The sequence below is a fragment of the Macaca mulatta genome, chromosome 2 (genome assembly GCF_049350105.2).
Source record: "Macaca mulatta isolate MMU2019108-1 chromosome 2, T2T-MMU8v2.0, whole genome shotgun sequence".
NCBI classification, from domain to species: domain Eukaryota; kingdom Metazoa; phylum Chordata; class Mammalia; order Primates; family Cercopithecidae; genus Macaca; species Macaca mulatta.
In genome coordinates, this window is record NC_133407.1 from 33,097,140 (window position 1) to 33,118,364 (window position 21,225).

At 44.5% G+C, this 21,225-nt stretch overlaps 1 protein-coding gene and 1 long non-coding RNA gene across 22 annotated transcripts in view; one reads left to right on the forward strand and one right to left on the reverse strand.

Annotated features, from left to right (window-relative positions):
- Positions 1 to 14,746, forward strand: part of METTL6 (methyltransferase 6, tRNA N3-cytidine) — a 46,951-nt gene extending 32,205 nt beyond the window's left edge. For 8 of the 21 annotated variants that reach the window (XM_077990011.1, XM_077989999.1, XM_077990009.1 and 5 more), the window contains 2 exons: positions 7,363 to 7,455; positions 7,750 to 8,127. In XM_077990011.1, the coding sequence (XP_077846137.1) occupies positions 7,363 to 7,455; positions 7,750 to 7,983 (327 nt within the window). In that variant the 3' untranslated portion in view covers positions 7,984 to 8,127. Of the gene's footprint in view, positions 1 to 2,684; positions 2,882 to 7,362; positions 7,456 to 7,749; positions 8,128 to 9,303; positions 9,423 to 11,366; positions 11,916 to 13,160 lie in introns of those variants that run through there. The other 13 variants (XM_077990014.1, XM_015132167.3, XR_013413340.1 and 10 more) reach the window with 12 other exon arrangements.
- LOC144339014 (uncharacterized) lies at positions 2,114 to 3,827 on the reverse strand. The gene is made up of 2 exons (XR_013413555.1): positions 3,198 to 3,827; positions 2,114 to 2,864 (listed from the first exon to the last, which is right to left on the reverse strand). It is a non-coding gene; the product is annotated as an uncharacterized LOC144339014 (long non-coding RNA).
- Positions 14,747 to 21,225: the final 6,479 nt, after the last annotated feature.

Sequence of the window (21,225 nt, forward strand, 5' to 3'; positions counted from 1 at the left end):
TGTGACTTGATTCTTCCTGGATGCTGGACAATAACCTGGGTGTTGAGAGGGCAGGGGCTGCCACCCTGACCCTCCACTGAGCTGGCTGTCCTCAGACGGCAGAGCTGAAAGAGCATGGTTGTAACATGCTTGGACGCTGTTATGGGGCCTGCACCAAGCCTGCTCCTGGCGGAGCAACTGGCTAGTTCCAGCGTTCGTTTTTTCCAGTTCCTGCACTCACTCACTCTCTCAAGGGGTTTGAGCGTGAGGTGGCCAAGTAAACAAGCCACACCCCAATAGCAAGTACTGCAAGGGGCTCAAGAGAATGATCCTGTCTCATAATTTTCTGTTACAATTTTTGCAAAGGTGGTTTCATTATTCTTCTTCTTCTTTTTTGAGACGGAGTCTTGCTCTGTCACCCCGGCTGGAGTGTAGTGGCATGATCTTGGCTCACTGCAACCTCTGCTTCCCAGGTTCAAGCGATTCTCCTGCCTCAGCCTCCCAAGTAGCTGGGACTACAGGTGCGTACCAGCACGCCCAGCTAGTTTTTGTATTTTTAGTAGAAATGGCGTTTCATCATGTTGGCCAGGCTGGTCTCAAACTCCTGGCCTCAAGTGATCCACCCATCTCAGCCTCCTGAAGTGCTGGGATTAAAGGCGTGACCCACTGTGCCCCCCAGCCTCATTATTAAAATGTTGAACCTACTGAACTGATGCTATAAATTTACAATCTGTGCTCTTCTTTTTTCACTATCTCTCAAGTGTTTTGCTTTCTAGGATATTTAACTTACAATCTTTTTTTTTTTTTTTCCCTTGAGATGGATTCTCACTCTGTCACCCAGGCTGTAGTGCAGTGGTGTGATCTCTGCTCACTGCAACCTCCACCTCCTGGGTTCAAGCGATTTTCCTGCCTCAGCCTCCCGAGTAGCTAGGATTACAGGTGCATGCCACTATTCCTACCTAATTTTTGTATTTTTAGTAGAGATAGGATTTCGCCATGTTGGCCAGGCTGGTCTCAAACTCCTGACCTCAAGTAATCTGCCTGCCTCTGCCTCCCAAAGTGCTGGGATTACAGGCAGGAGCCACAGCACTCAGTCCAATTTATAGTCTTTTCCTTGAGTTCCTAACTTCTGCTTTCATATTTTTAAATTCTGAAGGAGGCCAGGCACAGTGGCTCACATCTGTAATCCGAGCACTTTGGGAGGTCAAGGCGGGAAGATCACCTGAGGCCAAGAGTTCAAGAGCAGCCTTGGCAACATAGTGAGACCCCATAGCTACCAAAAAAAAAGTAAAATAAAATTAGCCAGGCATAGTGATGTATACCTGTAGTCCCAGCTACTCAGGAGGCTGAGTCGGGAGGATCCCTTGAGCCCAAGAGTTCAAGGATGCAGTGAGCTGTGATAATTCCACTGCTGTCTAGCCTGGGTGACAGAGTAAGATTCTTTCTCTTAAAAAAACAAACAAACAAACAAACAAAAATGCCAGATGTAGTGGCTTATACCTGTAATCCCAACACTTTGGGAGGCCGAGGCAGGTGGACCACTGAGGTCAGGAGTTTGAGACCAGCCTGACCAACATGGAGAAACCCCGTCTCTACTAAAAATACAAAATTAGCTGGGCGTGGTGGCGCATGCCTGTAATCCCAGCTACTCAGGAGGCTGAGGCGGGAGAATCGCTTGAACCCAGAAGGCAGAGGCTGTGCCATTGAGCTGAGATTGTGCCATTGCACTCCAGCCTGGGAAATAAGAGCGAAACTCCGTCTCAAAAAAAAAAAAAAAAAATTAAAATTAAAAAATAAATTCTGGAGGAGTACAGGCAAGGCAACCTCACCCCAATATATGGCTCCCTGGTATAATGAGTATTTTGAATTAAAGATCCTAAAAGATCAATAGATGCTAGAAGAGACTTTTTCTCTATCTACATAAAGACCTGAAGGACCCACCAAGGATTGTTTTTCCTTCCGCTTCTTGCTTTCTCATCTATTGCAGAAAAGAAGAGCAAGAAATTAACCACACCTAAACAGACTTATTCACAAGATAATATTCTTCTCTCAGGCTCAATTTCCAGAGAGCACTTTGGGGAGCCAAAGTGGGACAATTGCTTGAGGGCAGGAGTTCGAGACCAGCCTGGGAAACGTAGCACAACCTACAACAAAAAACTTAGAAAAAAAAAAGGCCAGGTGTGGTGCCTCATGCATGTAATCCCAACACATTGGGAGGCTGAGCAGGGAGGATTGTTTGAGCCTAAGAGTTTGAGACAAGCCTGGGCAACACAGTGAGACCCCGTCTTTCTAAAAAAAAAAAGTTAGCTGGGCATGGTGGCATGTGCCTATAGTCACAGCTACTTAGGAGGCTGAGGCGGGAGTGAAACTGCCATTGCAAAATTATAACTGAGACAGTGAAGGAGATCTGACCGAACCAACTCTATCTTCCTTCTAACCTCTAAGCTGTCTTTGTTCATTCCTGGGCGTAGGCTGACCTAACTTTGGGAGAAAAGTAGTTTATAATTTAAAACTTAGTTTATAGTTTAAAACAAAGATGACAACAGCCCTTTCCCAAAACAAACCCCCTTCTTGCCTGGGGACTAGACTGCCTTTGTAGGACTGAGAAACTAGCCACAAGATTAGAAATTATGGTTTAGGAGTCATACAGCTAGAGGCCACAAAGTTTTAACCCTCCTTAAACTGCTCCTAAGATCAGTGCTCAGATGTTTTGCAGACCCTGCACCTGAGGGATCAGCTGGCACCACCCGGATGGATAAACTGGCTCATCTGATCTTGTGGCTCCCACCCAGGAACTGACTCAGTGCAAGAAGACAGCTTCACCTCCCTATGATTTTATCTCTGACCTGACCAATCAGCACTCCTGGTTCACTGGCTTTCCCCTACTCACCAAGTTGTCCTTTTTTTTTTTTTTTTTTTTTTTTTTTTTTTTTTTTTGAGACGGAGTCTCGCTCTGCCGCCCAGGCTGGAGTGCAGTGGCCGGATCTCAGCTCACTGCAAGCTCCGCCTCCCGGGTTCACGCCATTCTCCTGCCTCAGCCTCCCGAGTAGTTGGGACTACAGGCGCCCGCTACCGCGCCCGGCTAGCTTTTTGTATTTTTTAGTAGAGACGGGGTTTCACCGTGTTAGCCAGGATGGTCTCGATCTCCTGACCTCGTGATCCGCCCGTCTCGGCCTCCCAAAGTGCTGGGATTACAGGCTTGAGCCACCGCGCCCGGCCTCACCAAGTTGTCCTTAAAAACTCTTATTTCCTGGCCAGGTGCAGTGGCTCACACTTGTAATCCCAGCACTTTGGGAGGCTGAGGTGGGATCACTTGAGAAGAGTTCGAGACCAGCCTGGCCAACATGGCAAAATCCCATCTCTACTAAAAATACAAAAATTTGCTGGGCATGGTGGCGTGTGCCTGTAATCCCAGCTACTGGGAGGGATGAGGTAGGAGAATCACTTGAACCCAGGAGGTGGAGGTTGCAGTGAGTGGAGATTGTGCCATTGCACTCCAGCCTGGGTGACAAGAGCGAAACTCCATCTCAACAACAACAACAACAACAATAAAACCTCTTATTTCCAAATACTTGGGGAGACTTATTTGAGTAATCATAAAACTCTGGTCTCCCACACAGTGGGTCTATGTGAATTACTCTTTCTCTACTACAGTTCTCCTGTCTTGATAAATTGGCTCTGTCTAGGCAGCAGGCAAGGTGAACCCATTGGGTGGTTACAGGAGGATCACATGAGCCCAGTAGGTCAAGGCTGCAGTGAGCTGTGACCACACCATTGCACTCCAGCCTTTGGGACAGAGCAAGATCCTGTCTCAAAATAAAATAAAATAAAATAAATAAATAAAATCTTTTTTTCAAAGAGAACCATTTACAAGCTAATCTCTGTTCCCTGATCCATTCATTCTCCCTAGTAATCATTTATTGTACCTCAACATAATTACCTATATTTCCCTTCTACTCACTTCCCTCTCAAATAAGGCTATGTAAGTATCTGGGCCCCACTGGGATATTGAGTGATCACTCTGATTCTCCCCTGTGTACACATTAATAAGTTTTAATGCCTTTTTCCTACTAATCTGCATTTTGTGAGTTGATTTTTCAGTAAACCTTCAGAGGACAAAGGGGAAGTTTTTCCCTTGGCCCCTACTGTCAGAGGCATTTGAACCAAAGTGACTCCATCTTGAATAGGCGCTGGGTAAAATAAAGCTGAGACCTACTGGGCTGCATTCCTAGGAAGTTAGACATTCTTAGTCACAGGATGAGATAGGAGGTTGGCACAAGATACAAGTCACAAAGACCTTACTGAGAAAACATGATGCAGTAAAGAAGCTGGCCAAAATCTGCCAAATCCAAGATGGTAATGAAAGTGACCTCTGGTCATCCTCACTGTTCATTATGTTAGAGTCAGCAGTTAGGCAGCCATGAGCAGGGCAGGTGACCATCAGATGATGGTCAGGCAGTTGTTAAACTGTCTCTCTAAAATAATTGGTTGCAGCAAGTGCTAGGGAAAGACAATCTCCCAATAGATAGAAAACACCTGAAACTAGCTGGGCACCATGGCTCATGCCTGTAATCCCAGCACTTTGGGAGGCTGAGGCAGGTGGATCACCTGAGGTCAGAAGTTCAAGACCAGCCTGGGCAACATGGTGAGACCTGCCCCCCATCTCTACTAAAAATGCAAAATTAGCCGGGTGTAGTGGTGCATGCCTGTAATCCCAGCTACTCAGGAGGCAAGGCTGGAGAATCGCTTGAACCTGGGGGGCAGAGGTTTCAGTGAACTGAGATTGCACCATTGCACTCCAGCCTAGGTAACAAGAGTGAGACTCCATCTCAAAGAAAAAAGGGAAAGGAAACACCTAAAACTGGTAATCAGCAGCTTCCTGGTAAGATCTTTGGAGCTGGACAAGTGGGCTAAGGCATGTTCACTAAGAGGCAAAACAGCAGAGTTTAAGGGTATATGACCTTCCCCTGGGAACACTTGACTGGTAAGGGAAAACTGCCTCAGCTGAGCATGCGTACAACTTCAGTAAACACACTGCACATACAGACAGCCCACCCCAAGGGGAGAGTTAAGGGAAGAGAAGTAGAAACCCTGGAACCATACCCATTTATAAAACCTCAAGTCGAGGGCTGAACAGGGCACTTGGATATCTCAAGTCACGCACTTAGCCCTCTTCAAAGTGGACTTTGCTTCCTTTCATTCCTGCTCTAAAACTTTTTAATAAACTCTCATTCCTGCTCTAAAAGTTGTCTCAGTCTCTCCCTCTGCCTTAAACCTACTTCTGCCCCTTGGCTGAATTCTGTCCTCCGAGGAAGCAAGTATCTAGTTGCTGCAGCCCCATGTGGATTTGCTGCTGGTAACAATTATATACTAGTTATGATGTATTAGCATGCTAAAAGACACTCCCACCAGCACCGTGACAACTTATAAATGCCATGGCAATGTCTGGAAGTTAACCTACATAGTCTAAAAAGGGGAGGAACCCTCAGTTCTGGAAATTGGCCACCCCTTTCCCAGAAAACTCATGAATAATCCACCCCATATGTAGCATATAAGCAAGAAATAACCATAAGTATACTCATAGAGCAGCCCATGCCTCTGCTCTGCCTATGGAGGAGCCATTCTTTTGTTTCTTTTCTTCTCTAATAAACTTGCTTTCACTTGGACTTGCCCCAAATTCTTTCTTGTGCAAGGTCCAAGAACCCTCTTTTGGGGTCTGGATTGGGACCCCTTTCTGGTAACACTACAATTCTAAGAGCTCTTTTTTATTGGTTCACCTATAGGAATAAACTGAGGCAAAATTAATATAAGCAGAGAGTTTATTTGGGCCAAATTTGAGGACTACAGCCCTGGAGACACAGATTCAAGTTAAGTTGCCCTGAATATATGCTGTGATTAGCAGCACTTACAAGTGGATTTTGTTTTTGTTTTTGTTTTTTTTTGGAGACAGGGTCTTGTTATGTTGACCAGGCTGGTCTTGAACTCTTGACTTCAAGCAATCAACAAGTGGGGTTTTTTGTTTTGTTTTGTTTTGTTTTTAGATGGAATCTTGTTTTGTCACCCAGGCTGGAATGCAGTAGTGCAATCTTGGCTCACTGCAACTTCTGCCTCCCAAGTTCAAGCAATTCTCCTGCCTCAGCCTCCCTAGCAGCTGGAATTACGGGTGTGCACCACCACGCCCAGCTATGTTTTGTATTTTTAATAGAGACAGGGTTTCCCCATGTTGGTCAGGCTTGTCTCGAACTCCTGACCTCAGATGATCCGCCCACCTCAGCCTCCTAAAGCACTGAGATTACAGTTGTGAGCCACCGCGCCTGGCCAATAAGTGGGTTTTTTTTTTTTTTTTTTTTTTGAGACGGAGTCTCGCTCTGTCACCCAGGCTGGAGTGCAGTGGCCGGATCTCAGCTCACTGCAAGCTCTGCCTCCTGGGTTTATACCATTCTCCTGCCTCAGCCTCCTAAGTAGCTGGGACTACAGGCACCTGCCACCTCGCCCCGCTAGTTTTTTGTATTTTTTTTTTTTAGTAGAGACGGGGTTTCACCATGTTAGCCAGGATGGTCTCGATCTCCTGACCTTGTGATCTGCCCGTCTTGGCCTCCCAAAGTGCTGGGACTACAGGCTTGAGCCACCACGCCTGGCCAACAAGTGGATTTTTAAAGGAAAAAAGAAGGGGCAGTTCCTAAATTGAACATAAACTACTAATTGGCATATATTGTTCCTTGTATCACAAATTCCAGGAACATGAAGATAATGGGTGAGGGTCATATTGTGCAACTTGTGATAGTATTTTAGGTAATTTATCAGCCAGTCTGGAAACTACATGGAAGGAAAGAAAGAACAAATGTCTTTAAACAATTGTTCCTAGGCACGGCTCTCTGGGGAGGGGTGGGTGTGACTGAAGATTCATTCTCTGAAGATTCTGTCTCTCTGGGCCTGATAAATTTTGCATACCACACATTTTTCAGACTTCTCTGAGCTACTTCTCTTTCTCACTTCAGTGTTCATTTTAAAAATAGTAACCTATTATTTCACAGATGCAATGTCTTATTGCTCTAAAGCATGCATAACAGTAGAGAAGGGGTCTTTAAGAGGGGCAGCAGTTGTCCCCCAAGGAGGCAAAAATTGGTTCTTTTGGGATTGACAAGAGAATCTTTTATATCACAGTGATCTGTGGCCTTCAAAAACTCAACGCTATCCAACAAAATCATATTCATTCTTCTAGAGTTGAAGTGTCTTTGCCTGGGCTGGAGTGCAGTGGCGTGATCATAGCTCATCTCAGCCTGGAACTCCTGGGTTCAAGTGGTCCTCCTACCTCAGTTTCCCGAGTCGCTGAGACTACAGGTGTGTGCCATCACACCCAACTAATTTTTTTTTTTCTTGTAGACAGGTGGTCTCGCTATGTTGCCCAGGCTGGTCCTGAACTCGTGGCCTACAGCGATCCTCCTGCCTTGGCCCCCCAAAGTGCTGAAATTACAGGTGTGAGCAACTGCGCCCAACTTCTTGTCCATTAATATTTAATTTCTCTCTGCGTAGTCTCGTTTCCTCTATTTTTTCCTTTCTTTCCTGTTTTGATCTCTATCTTTACTAGGGGCTTTTCTCAGATGTGTGGTGACCCTTGGTTTTCCATTCATATTTTTTTTTTAATGTGGAGCTAAAAGGCTGCTTGGAAGCTCTGAGCACATGAGGTGGAGTTGTCAACATGGGCTTCCTTTTATTTATTTATTTTTACTTATTTTGTTTTCTTTGATCTCTGTTTTGTTTCTTTTTCAGGTCTCAGACAAAAATCTGGAACGTGGGCTTCTTCGTAGCTTATTTGGCTGGGCTTTTGTATTATATGAACCACAGAAAATAATCTTCCAGTATGGTATTGTTTTCAATATAGTACCTCAACCCCAATTTTGCCTGGTGTCCCTTTATCCAGAGACCTTTTGTTTTAAACTTACAGTCTTATTCTGGGGTGGGGGATGTACAGTCTGGCTGTGTGGACTTGCAGGAGAGATTTAGGGTTCTAACTACTTCTTACTGACTTCCAAGTAATCCTCCTCTATTCAGTCTTATATGCACCCCCACTTATACTAGATGTAGCTGGTACTACCAAAGCCTGGTCACAAAACTCTATGGGAGTCTCAATGCAAGTTGAGTTGCTTCTTAACTTTCACCCCTGCTGGCTTAAAACTCAGCTTCATAAGCCTGCTAAGTCAGTTGCTATTTATCCTGTTTTCCAGCCCTTCAATTTTTTAAATGAAAATTTGTATTTTTAATTGACAAATAATAATTATATATATTTATGGGATAAATATGATGTTTTGATATTAATAGATGTATACATTGTGGAATGATTATATGAAGCTAATTAACATATCCCTCTCCTCACGTACTTCTTTTTCTTTGTATTGAGAACATTTAAAATCTATTCTTGGCCAAGCATGGTGGTTCACACCTGTAATTCCAACACTTTGAGAGGCCAAGGCAGGAAGATTGCTTGAGCCCAGGAATTCAGGGGTTCCAGACACCAGCCTGGGCAACATAGCAAGACCCTGTCTCTGATGAAAAAAATAAAAGTAAAAATAAATGTTTAATTTTAAAAAATTATTATTGTTATTATTTTTACAATTTTGAAACTGTAGGGGCCAGGAAAAAATTTCCCCTTTATTCTCTGAAGAATCACTAAAAAAATCACTCACAAAATGCAGATTAATAGGAGCAATGGCATAAAAACTTAGTAATTGTTTTCCTTGTTGGATCCCTCAGGTCTTTATATAGATAGGGAAAAGGTTTCTTCTGGCATCTGTTGATTGCTAAGGACATTTAGTTCAAAATACTCATTATACCAGGGAGCCATATTTGGGGGTAAAATTCCAGGTGCTCCTTCAAAATGTACATTATTATTGACTATGGTCACCATGTACAATAGATCTCAAAAACTTATTCCTCCTGGCTAACTGAAATGTGTGCCCTTTGGTCAACATCTCCCCTCCTCCCCTCCTCCCACTGGTGGTTACCAGTACAATGGTAACCACCATTCTACTTTCTTCTTCTATGAGCTCAACTTTTTAAAATTCCACATATAAGTGAAATCATGATATTTGTCTTTCTGAATCTGGCTTATTTCACTTAGCATAATATCTTCCAGCTTCATCCATGTTGTCACAAATGATAGCATTTCCTTATTTGTAATGTTCCCTCAAATTTAATCAATTGTATGGGGTTTACGTGATAAAAAATCCTTCTGCTGTCATTTTCGTGGGGTTTCCAGAAGGAGCCTAAATAGGTACATGTGCTTAGTCTCTCTCTTTTTTTTTTTTTTTTTTTTTCTGTTTGAAGACAGGTCTCCCTCTGTTGCCAGGCTGGAGTGCAGTGGCCTGATCATGACTCATTGCAACCTCTGCCTCCCAGGCCCAAGCAATCCTCCTACCTCAGCCTCCAAGTAGCTGGGACTGCAGGTGTGTGCCACCATGTGTGGCTAATTTTATTTTTGTAAAGACAGAGTCTCCTTATATTGCCCAGGCTGGTCTCAAACTCCTGGGCTCAAGATCCTCCTGCCTCTGCCTCCCAAAGTGCTGGGATTACAGGCATGAGCCATGGTGTCTAGCCTAGCCTGTCCTCTTTAAACAATTGGGTTGGGAAGGAAAAGGTAGCACATAGATATTGATAGATTATTGAAGCAGAAATAGATTAGCATAATTGTCCATTGTAAAGGGGCTGAATGATCTGGAGAAATGGAGGCAACTCAGGAAAACTGAACTTGGTGATGTGTGCTTAGCACTAATGAAAAGTGGCCGGGCACAGATGCTCATGCCTATAATCCCAGCACTTTGGGAGGGTGAGAGGGAGTATAATTTGAGGTCAGGAGGTCAAGGTTGCAGTGAGCCATGATTGTGCCACTGTTCTGCCTGGGCAGCAGAGTGAGACCCCAACTCTTTAGGGAAAAAAAAAACAAAACCCAGAACCAAAGAAATGTTAGTTCCAGGGATTCTCAGGGACATAGGCAGGGTCCAAGAATGATGCTGAGTTAAGGTTAGGTGGCTGTTCAGAGAGCTACTTCAACTTGTGTCCCATTTTATGGATCAAGGACCTTAAAAATAGCCATAGTTTTTTTGTTGTTGTTGTAGTAACTCAATTTGTAGGATTGTTTCCTAAGAGATAATCTGACATGTTCAAGGACTTCTTCACAAAGATGTTCATTAGCTGCATTATTTATAGTACCAAACATTAGAAATAGTCTAAACCAGAGATCAGCAAACTATGGCTGTAACAGTGACAAGGAGGCCTAGCATGACCAACTCCATTTTGCTCCTAACCCCCCTGCAGTGATAACCTGTATCTTTTAGGTTAATTGCTTTTGCTTATCTCTGCACATAGGCCAAGCTAACTATAGGAGGAATTTAGTTTATAGTTTAAAGTAAGGATGGTAATAGTACCTCCCCCAAAACTAACCCCTGAGGAGATAAGGAGGATGTATGCAAGTAATAATGTTATGTTAAAGATTCACAAGAGCATTGTGACCTGACCAAGGACAAGGTTTCACCACCTTCTTGGACCCTTGCTGCCACCCCGATGTCTGTGATCACTGGCCACTTCTTGACCTCAACTCCTTCCCTCTTCCCCTCACATAAAAGGAGCCTGAAATTTGTATTGACTTAAAATGGTTCTTTAGGACACTACTCTTCCATTTTCTTGGTTTGCTGGCTCTCTGAATCAAAGTCACTTTCCTTGCCTCAACCCCTTGTCTCTTGATGTATTAGATGTCATGCAGTGAGTGGTACACACTTTGGACTCGGTTACATGACCCACAGAATCATGCAGTCCTTTTATTTTGGTAAAGTTGTGTTAAATACGGCACACCCGTGTATGTATTGTTTATAGCTTATGGCTTCTTTCATGCTACAAGGGCAGAGACTATATGGCCAATAAAGCCTAAAATATTTACTATCTGTACCTTTTTTTTTTTTTTTTTTAGAGAAAGGGGGTCTTGCTATGTTGCCCAGGTCGGTCTCAAACTCCTGGACTCAAGTGATCCTCCTGCCTCGGCCTCCCAAAGTGCTGGGATTACAGGTGTGAGCTACCGCGCCTGGCTATCTGGACCTTTAAGGAAGTTTGTTGGCCCCAGTTTAGATGACTGGTACGGGAATGGTCAAGCTAAGATATAGCCATATGATGGAACAGAATGTAGTCAATGAACATTGTGTCTAGGAAAAAACATGCTTTCAACATTTTAATAGAATGTTCACATTATAATGTTAAGTTAAAAAAAGCTAGATATAAAATTATACAATCTGTTCTGAACTATATAAAAATATGTACAGAAAAATACACTGGCAAGAAATTTAGTATCATAAAATATTTTCTTTTTATTTCTTTTCTTTTTTTTTTTCTCCCCAAGACAGAGTCTCACTCTGTCCCCCAGGCTGGAATGCGGCGGTGTGATCTTGGCTCATTGCAACCTCCGCCCCGCCAGGTTCAAGCGATTCTCCTGCCTCAGCCTCCTGAGTAGCTGGGACTACAGGCACGTATCACCATGCCCAGCTAATTTTTGTATTTTTAGTAGAGACGGGGATCTCACCATATTGACAAGGTCTTGAACTCCTGATCTCAGGTGATCCACTCCCCCTCGGCCTCCCAAAGTGTTGGGATTACGTGCATGAGCCACTGCACCTGGCCTAAAATATTTTCATTTAGTTTTTTGTTGTTGTTAGAGAGACAGGGTCTTGCTCTGGCACTCAGGCTGGATTTCAGTGGTGCAATCATTTCGCACTGAAGCCTTGACTCCTGGACTCAAGAAATTGTCCCACCTCAGTCTCCTGAGTAGCTAGGGCTACAGGCACACACCAGCTAATTTTTACTGTTTTTTGTAAGATGGGGTCTCATTATGTTGCCCAGACTGGTCTTGAACTTCTGGCTTCTTTCATCACATACTTCTGATTAAAAAAAAAAAAAAGAACTCCTGGCTTTGCCGGGCGCGGTGGCTTCTGCCTGTAATCCCAGCACTTTGGGAGGCTGAGGCGGGCGGATCACCTGAGGTCAGGAGTTCCAGACCAACATGTCAAAACCCTGTCTCTACTAAAAATAAAAAAAATTAGCCAGGCATGGTGGCGCATCCCTGTAGTCCCAGCTACTTGGGAGGCTGAGGCAGGAGAATCGTTTGAACCAGGAGGTGGAGGTTGCAGTAAGCCGAGGTTACAGTAAGTCAAGATTGTGTCACTGTACTCCACTGGGCGACAGAATGACACTGTCTCAAAAAAAAAAAAAAAAAAAAAAAAAACTCTTGGCTTCAAGTGAGCCACCTGCCTCAGCCTCCCAAAGTGCCGTGATTACAAGCATAAGCCGCCACACCTGGCCATAAAATATTAGTACTTTTCTGTACAACAACCAGGTCAGAGATAGAACTTTGTATGGGGAGAATTCCTCCTGCTGTGACATGGTCTGTGCCCTACAAACGTAAGTGTCAGCACAAGGCAAGGGAACAACAGGAGAAGGGAAAGGGCAACACCAATAATTCAGTAGTTTCTGTAGTGACAGTCAAGAGCTGCCCAAACTTGAGGGAGCTCCGAGAGTAAGATGACCGACCATCTGGGTTTGCTGACACTGTCTTGACTTTAGCATGGCAGCCACACATGGCAGGAAGCCCCTTAGTGTGGGGTTCCCACAGTTGGCCACCCTACAACCATGCTGTACCACCCACACACACCATTACATAGCCTTGGTTGACCTTTGCAAAGTACCTGAGAATGGATTTGTCTCTTGTTAGACACTTCTCCAGTGAACAGTTGGGTGGAACACCATTAATCAATGAGTGCTTTTGTGCAAAACAGAAAAGGGGCCTGCTCTGGGCAAATGCAGGCCTCATAGCTTGGTGAAACACCTTTGGTAGCAGGCAGCCTTCTGTTAGGCCCTAGCTAGAGCACACAGCTCGTCAAGCAGAGCCACGGCTGGAATTCAGGACCCTGTTCTCTTAGCAGGCACCTTCGTACAGTGCACAAACCACACAATTGCAGGCAGCAGACCTGCCACTCAGACTCCAGAGGGATCTGCTCCCTGTCCCAGGTGCCTCTAACATCCACAGTGCCAGGAAACACAAAACTCTTTCTTGAGCACTGAGTTATGTATTTTTGTCTAGGGACTGTGCCTGCTGTGTCTGTGAAATCCAAAATAAACACCGGATTTTTAATTTTTTCCCACAGAATAAGGACCTACTGGAAATAGATGAAAAAGACATAAAAAGACATCTGGAGGGGAAACATTGAAGCCAACAATGAGACTGGAGGTGGAATTCAGCCCTTTTATTTTTATTCTCTGATTCCAAAAAGGAACCCACTGGACTGCAGGAGCATGGCGACCACCCTGTCTCTTTACAGCAGCCCCGTGCTCATGGGCTCATGGGTGGTGCTGTAAAGGCCCTCTTTCCAGCCACTCCATCTTCAATGTTGTCACTGCCCGTTCTCTCACTCCTCCTTCTGGGTGTCTGACAAAATGTTCATTAGATGTTTAAAATATGTTTTCTGAGTCTTTTCTATTCCTCTGCACATCCTATCTTTTTGTCTCTTGGAAAGGAGGTAGGAGACCAGCAGGACTTGTCTTCTAGTCACAACTCTGCTGACCCAAGAAGACGGTCCACACAGGATGAAGTGAAGAGACCGGCGGAAACCAGCAGATGGCGACAAAAGCAATCCCTAGCCGCCCTCATTGCTCATTAGCATTGGACACGCCCACAACGCCATCCATGACAGTTTACAAATGCCATGGCAACGACCCGGAAGTTACTGCCTCTTTCCAGGACAACAAATTTTCTGGGTCATTGCCTTGGAAAGGCGCAGTAACTTCCCAGATCTTTCTAAATAATTGGCCCTCAATTTACATTAGCTTGCCCCTTAATTTGCAAGTAATTGAAAGTGGGTACAAGTAGATAGAGTTGTCAACAGCCCACACATTGCAAACTCTGGGCTCATTGCCTACAAGTTACCCCTGCTCTGCAAGGACAGGTGCTATTCATATAAGATTGCTGTTTAACACCACAGGCTTGTCCTTAAATTCTTTCCTGGGTGAAGCTGAGAACCCTTCAGAGCTAAGCCCCAATTTTGGGGCTCACTGTCCTGCAGCAGAATTATGTTCTTCAGTCCTGTTTCCCAATTCCCTACTTCCCTCTTCAGTTTTATATTTTTTGTCGTTAAACCTATCTGCTGAAGTTAGCTTGTAAGCATTTATATATGTATGTACACATGTATGTATGTTTGTTATTGCATTTTTCCCTAGAAGTTCTGTCTGGTTATTTTAAAAATAGACTACGTAGGCCAGGCGTGGTGGCTCAAGCCTGTAATCCCAGCACTTTGGGAGGCCAAGGCAGGCGGATTGGTCAGGAGTTCGGGATCAGCCTGACCAATATAGTGAAACCCCATCTCCACTACAAATACAAAAATTAGCTGGGTGTGGTGGCACGTGCCTGTAATCTCAGATACTCAGGAGGCTGAGGCAGGAGAATCACTTGAACCCTGGAGGCGGAGGCTACAGTGAGCCGAGATCGTGCTACTGCACTCCAGCCAGAATGACAGAGTGAGACTCTGTCCCAGAAAAAAAAAATAATAATAATAAATAGACGACATTGCTTTTCATAGTTTCCAATTCATTGAATATATCCACAAGTTTGCCTTAAAAAAATTCAGGCTGACTCTGGGTGCACTGCCTATGAGTTGTCTCTGCTCCACAGGGTTAACTGTAATCTATAAATAAAAATAAAATGAAATAAAATAAATTCAGCCTATTTGTTTAAAAAGTCTACATCTGATAATTCAATATTTGAACTCTTTATGGATCTCTTTCTATTATTTGTCTTTTTTCCCTGCCAATTGCCAGTCTTGTACTTTATCAGTTATCTATGACTGTGTGTTGGACAGTGCTTTGAGGTTTTTTGTTTTGTTTTGTTTGGGAGTCTCCTTCTGTTGCCCAGACTAGGGTGCAATGGCTTGATCTCGGTTCACTGCAACCTCTGCCTCCTGGGTTCAAGATATTCTCCCACCTCAGCCTCCCAAGTAGCTGGAACTACAGATGCCCACCACCGCACCTGGCTAATTTTTTGTATTTTTAGTAGAGACGGGGTTTTGCCTTATTGGCCAGGCTGCTCTCGAACTCCTGACCTCAGGTTATCCACCCCCGCTCAGCCTCCCAAAGTGCCGGGATTATAGGCGTGAGCCACCGCACCCAGCCTAGACACTGCATTTGAAAAACTATGTGTAGAAATTATTTGAGGCCTATGTTGAAGGTACTTTCCTTCAGAAAGTCTTTACATTTGCTTCTTTGAGGCGTCTAGGGGTATAATAATCTCAAAGCACCCTAAACCAGGTTCAAGGCTTGATATTCCCTGACCCAAACAATTAGCAATGTCTGCCATATAAGTAAATAAATGAAGAATATAAAAGACACTTACAAAGCAGCTCAAACGCTCCCAAATCAGAGACAATAGTGTCAACAGAGGTCAGTTACTGGGGCCCCATATTCTCACCTGATCAGTAAGAGCTAATAACGAGTCCTCTAGGCATAGCCAAAGGGCTTGTTGGGTACAAAGATCTGGCATCATAATGTGATGTGAAAGTTATAGGTGGACTGGCCAATGTGTCAATCCATCGGACTGGAGAGGAGTGTTGAATTTAGGTTTAAGACTTTTCTTATTTTAATGTCAATGCTGTGTTATCTGTATTATCTTAAAAGAATCACTTGCTCTCTCTGGGCCTTGGTTTGTCCGTCTATGAAGCAATGGGATTGCACCACATCAGTGTTTCCCAAATTTTAATGTTCACCTGTGCCCTGGGGAGCTTGTTAAACTGTAGTTTTGATTCAGTAAGTCTGGGATGGACTCTGAGAGTCAGTGAGTGTATCTAAGAAGCTCCCAGCTGATTCTAGCAGTCCCGCTCTGTGGGCCACACCTGGAGTAGAAAAGTTTTACATAAACTCTACCTTCCTCTCCTGTAGAAGTCTAGGCAAATAGGGACCTCTCTGGAGGCCCACTGATTAAACAAATCCCCTCCCCAACCGGATCAGTCTGCCTCATGTTTCAGAACTGGATTCCTGTCTCACATCCTCTAGTCCTCTAGAAAGCCTTGCCTGGTGTCTTTGCTTGCAGGGCGTCCCACCAACAGCCTGACCCTAAGCGCTGTGAGCATGCCTCTGTCATATTGCAGTGTTGTCACCTGCCCAGTGTCAACACCCATGTCCCCAGTACTACTACAGTGCTGGGCACATAATTGGAACTCAATAATTATTTGTGGTATAAGTAAATGGAATAACAAACCAAAGTAAGTTATAACTAGAGGTGGGAGTCAGGGGTGACTCAGCATATTCCTGACCAGGGCTTAAAAATGTCAGATCTCTGGACTGGGCACGGTGGCTCACACCTGTAATCCCGGTACTTTGGGAGGCCAAGGCAGGCAGATCCCTTGACATCAGGAGTTTGAGATCAGCCTGGCCAACATGGTGAAACCGTCTCTACTGAAAATATAAAAATTAGCCGGGTGTAGTGGCGCATGCCTTTGGTGCTAGCTACTCGGGAGGCTGAGGCACGAGAATCGCTTGAACCCAGGAGGTGGAGGTTGCAGTGAGCTGAGATAGTGCCACTGCACTCCAGCCTGGGCAACAGAGCAAGACTCTCAAAAAAAAAAAAAAAAAAAGTCAGGTCTCTGTTTACTCTCAGAGTTGGAGATATCAGCTCGGCTCCTGTTATGGACTAAATTGTATCCCTTGTTCATAAATTGAAGCCCTAACCTCCTATCCCCCATGACTTTATTTGGAGATGATGGAGTCCTAATCCTCCAGGACTGGCATTCTTGTAAAAGAGGAAGATGCACCTGGGATGCACATGCACAGGGAAAAGGCCAAACAAGGACACAGCTGGAAGGAGACTGTGTGCAGGTCATGGAGGGGGCCTCAGGAGAAGCCAAACCTGCCTTCATCTTGGATTTTCAGCCTCCGGAAGTGTGAGAAAACAAATTTCTGTTGTTAAAGCCACCTAGACCATGGCATTTTGTTATGGCAGTTCCAGCTGACTAATATAGCTCCTGACCTGAGAGTGGAATGGGAGCCTCTGGTGTCTAGGCTTCTCTGCCTGAACAGAAGACTTTCTGACCTCCTGGAGCGGGTGCTCAGCTCCGTTCAGCTGTTCCTCTGAGGCAGGAGAGGAGATTCTCCTCTGGGCTAGTTTCGTTGGGAAGACTAGAGAAAAAGGGCTCTTCCAGATGGAATTTGTGACACCCCCAGCACTGCTGATTATTCTTGGTGGGACATGTCTGAATTCTAAAACTTGACCTTCAGGTACCGCATTCTTGCCTGTTCACTTCCTCCTAGTAACTATACCCAGTATTGTCTATGGCTATTCCTGCCTTTCCACATTCTCTTATTTTTTTGGAGATGGGGTCTCACTATGTTGGCCAGGCTGGTCTCAAACTCCTAGGCTCAAGGCGATCCTCCCACCTTGGCCTCCCAAAGTGCTGAGATTACAGACGTGGGTCATCACACCCGGCCCACATTCTCTCCTGTATCCCAAACTTCCTTGTCAGCTGGGTTCCTTGCGAGGTAGGTTCTGCTAGTGGAAGGCACTTACATGAAGTTGGTTGGAAGGTGGGAGGGAGAGGCCATTTTTTTTCTGTGTATGACATTTATCAGTAGGTTTGTAGGCAATCATGGGCCCTGCAACAGTAGGGTACTGGGGCGAGGGCAGCAGGGGTGGCTCTGGGTAAGTAAGGGCCCCAGTGGCTCTGGTGGCTGTTTCAATAGCACGAACAGGTGGACTCTTGGCTGCCTGCCCAATGGGAAAGGCAGTGATTGTCGTGGGAGTGGCAGCATCAGCAACACTACAGATACATTTGTTGTAAGCTCATGCACTCTGGGTAAAAACTATTCTCTCCTTTTTGTCCCTCCAGCCCAGTGGGGGTTCCAGAAGCTTCCTACAATCATTGGTTTTTTAATAGCATCACTTTCCCCCAGGGTCACGGAGAAAAGCTGTGAACATCACAAAAATGGTCTGAATATAGAAGACCTTGAATGCCAGGTAAGCACCACGTCTGCACATCATTCACATCCAGTGACTGTGCTTGAATTACTGAAGTGCAGGGGGTGTGGTAGTAACGAAGGGGTGACATGCCTTGTATCCCTGATTGGATGCCCTGATGCCCTGGTTCTAATCTTAACCTCTCCACTCTGCATAGGTGAATGATGTGCCTCTCTGGGCCTCAGTTTCTCCGTGTGTAAAATACTGTGATTGAATCACATAGTTGTTAAGCATAGTCCAGCTCTGAAACTATTCTCGGATTAGCTCTTTAGTGACGTACTTTAACAGAATCTTCTGGAGTCAGCAACAACTCAAAATAGGTGAAATAATTGGAGTAATTGAAGCTCATTGACTGAATGTTTGTCACCCCTCCATACCCCACCTCCCCGCCAAACTCACCTGATGAAGGCCTAACCCCCAGTGTGGCTGTCTCTGGAAATAAGGTTTTGAAAGAGGTGATTAAGGTGAAATGAAGTGAGGTCACAAGGATGGACCCTGATCTGATACTAGTAGTATCCTTATAAAAAGTGGAAGAGGCCAGGCATGGTGGCTCATGCCTGTAATCCCAGCACTTCGGGAATCCAAGGCAAGCAGATCACTTGAAGTCAGGAGTTTGAGACCAGCCTGGCTGATATGGCAAAACCCTGTCTCTACTAAAAATATAAAAATTAGGCAGTCATTGTGGTGGGCATGGTGGTGGGCGCCTGTAGTCCCATGTACTTGGGAGGCTGAGGCAAGAGAATCACTTGAACCTGGGAGGCGGAGGTTGTAGTGAGCCGAGATTGCACCACTGCACTCCAGCCTGGGCAACAGAGTGAGACTCCATCTCAAACAAAAACAAAAAGTGGAAGAGACATGAGATCTTTCTCTCCTTGTGTGCGCATTCAGAAGAAATACCATGTGAGGAAATAGTGAGAAGGTGGCCATCTGCAAGCCAGGAAGGGAGCCTTCACCAGAAACCGAACACTGCTGGAACCTTGAACCAGTAGAAAATAAATGTCTATTGTTTAAGCCTACTCAGCCTGTGGCATTTTGTTATGGCAGTCCTAGCAAACAGGGGTCTTTGGCAAGGCCTCAAACTGGAAGCTTAAAGACAGTCGGCCCACAGATGTTTGGTTTGGTTGACTTAATTTCTTTTTCTTCTCTTTTTTTTTTTTTTTTTTCTTTTGAGAGGGAGTTTCGCTCTTGTTGTCCAGGCTGGCGTCCGGATCTCAGTTCACCACAACCTCCATCTCCCAAGTTCAAGTGATTCTCCTGCCTCAGCCTCCTGAGTAGCTGGGATGACAGGCATGCGCCACCACACCCAGCTAATTTTGTATTTTTAGTAGAGACGGGGTTTCTCCATGTTGGTCAGGTTGGTCTCGAACTCCCGACCTCAGGTGATCCACCCACCTTGGCCTCCCAAAGTGCTGGGATTACAGGCATGAGCCACTGTGCCCAGCCAATTTCTTTCTTTCTTTCCTTTTTCTTTTCTCTTTTTTTTTTTTTTTTAAGAGACAAGAGTCTCACTGTCACTCAGGGTGGAGTGCAGTGGTATGATCTTGGCTCACTGCAACTTGACTTTCTGGGCTCAAGCAATCCTCCCATCTCAGCCTCCCAAGTGACTGGGACTACTGGCAAGCAGGTGCCACTGCACCTGGCTAATTTTTTGTATTTTTTTTTTTGTAGAAATGAGGTTTTGCAATATTGTCCAGGATGGTCTCCAACTCCTGGGCTCAAGCAATCTGCCTACCTCAGCCTCCCAAAGTATTGGGATTACAGATGTGAGCCACTGCACTTGACAAATATTTTTTAAACTTTGAATTTGAATGCTTAATAATTGCAGATGTGAGACAATTTTTAAAAAAGTAAGAGGTTATTCAATGTCCCTCTGACAGCATATTTGAAAACCAAGAGAAACAGATTTCTCACAAAACATATAATACCAAAATTGACAGAGGAAAAAGTGGAAAATTTCAATGGACTAAGTTCTACAGAAGAGATGGAAAGGTAGTAAGATTGGATACTGAAGAAAGTACCAAGATGAAATGACTGAATAGCTGAATTTTATGTAACCTTTAAAGCACGGATAATTACAATGTTAAATCAAGTCCTTGCTACTCAGATTGTGGTCCATAGACCAGCAGCAGTGGTATCACTGGGAGCTTGTTGGAAATGCAGAATCTCAGGCTTGCCCCAGACCTACTAAATGAGACTCTGTATATTAACAGGATCCCTAGATGATCTGTGTGCACATTAATGTTTGACAAGCACTGGACTAGGCCGCTAGTTCTCAACCTTGGCTGTACATTGGAATAATCTATGGAGTTTTTAAAAAGTACTAGTATTTGGGTTTCACCCTCAGAGATTCTGATTATTGCTCAGGTGCATGGCCTAGCATCTGCATTTTACAATACTCCGTACGTAATTAAGAATCAGAGATTTAAACTGGACCATACAAAAATATGAAAGGCTTTAAGAAATAAAGCTGACAAAGAATGTGACATAGTAATTACAGTAACACATTACTGTAAAATACAGTAATGACAAAAATAATACAACAAGATCAAGCACAGTTTATTCCAGGAATACAAGCAGTAGCATGCTGGATTCACAACTAGCTATCTGAGAAAGAAGAAAACAGCCCCAATTTATAGCATTTGCCAATTCCCATGGTGTAAATACTCCCATCACAGCCAATTTTAAGCTACCAGCATGACCTCAACAACTTTAAAAAATTCCTGAAAATTTAATAATTGACTGTCACCTGGTAAGAGCCAACTACAGCACACCACTAGAGGCTGATTCAAAATTAGGAAATCCACTGATGAATCCATTCTGTTAATACATTAAAGAAGTAAAACCAGGCCAGGCATGGTGGGTCGTGCCTGTAATCCCAACACTTTGGGAGGCTAAGTGGGAGGATCACTTGAGCCCAGGAGGTTGACACCAACCTAGGCAAGGGAGACCTCACCTCCACAAAAAATAAAATAAAATAAATTAGCCAGGTGTAATAGTGCATGCCTGTAGTCCCAGCTTCTCAGGAGGCTGTGGCAGAGGGATACTTGAGCCTGGGAGTTTGAGGCTGCAGTGAGCTGTGATTGTGGCATTGCACTGCAGGCTGGATGACAGAACCAGACCTTGTCTCAAAAAAAAAAAAAAAAAAGAAGGAAGTAAAACCACATTATCATATCACAAATGTTTAGGATTTGAGGCCTTCTGTAGATTTGATCTCC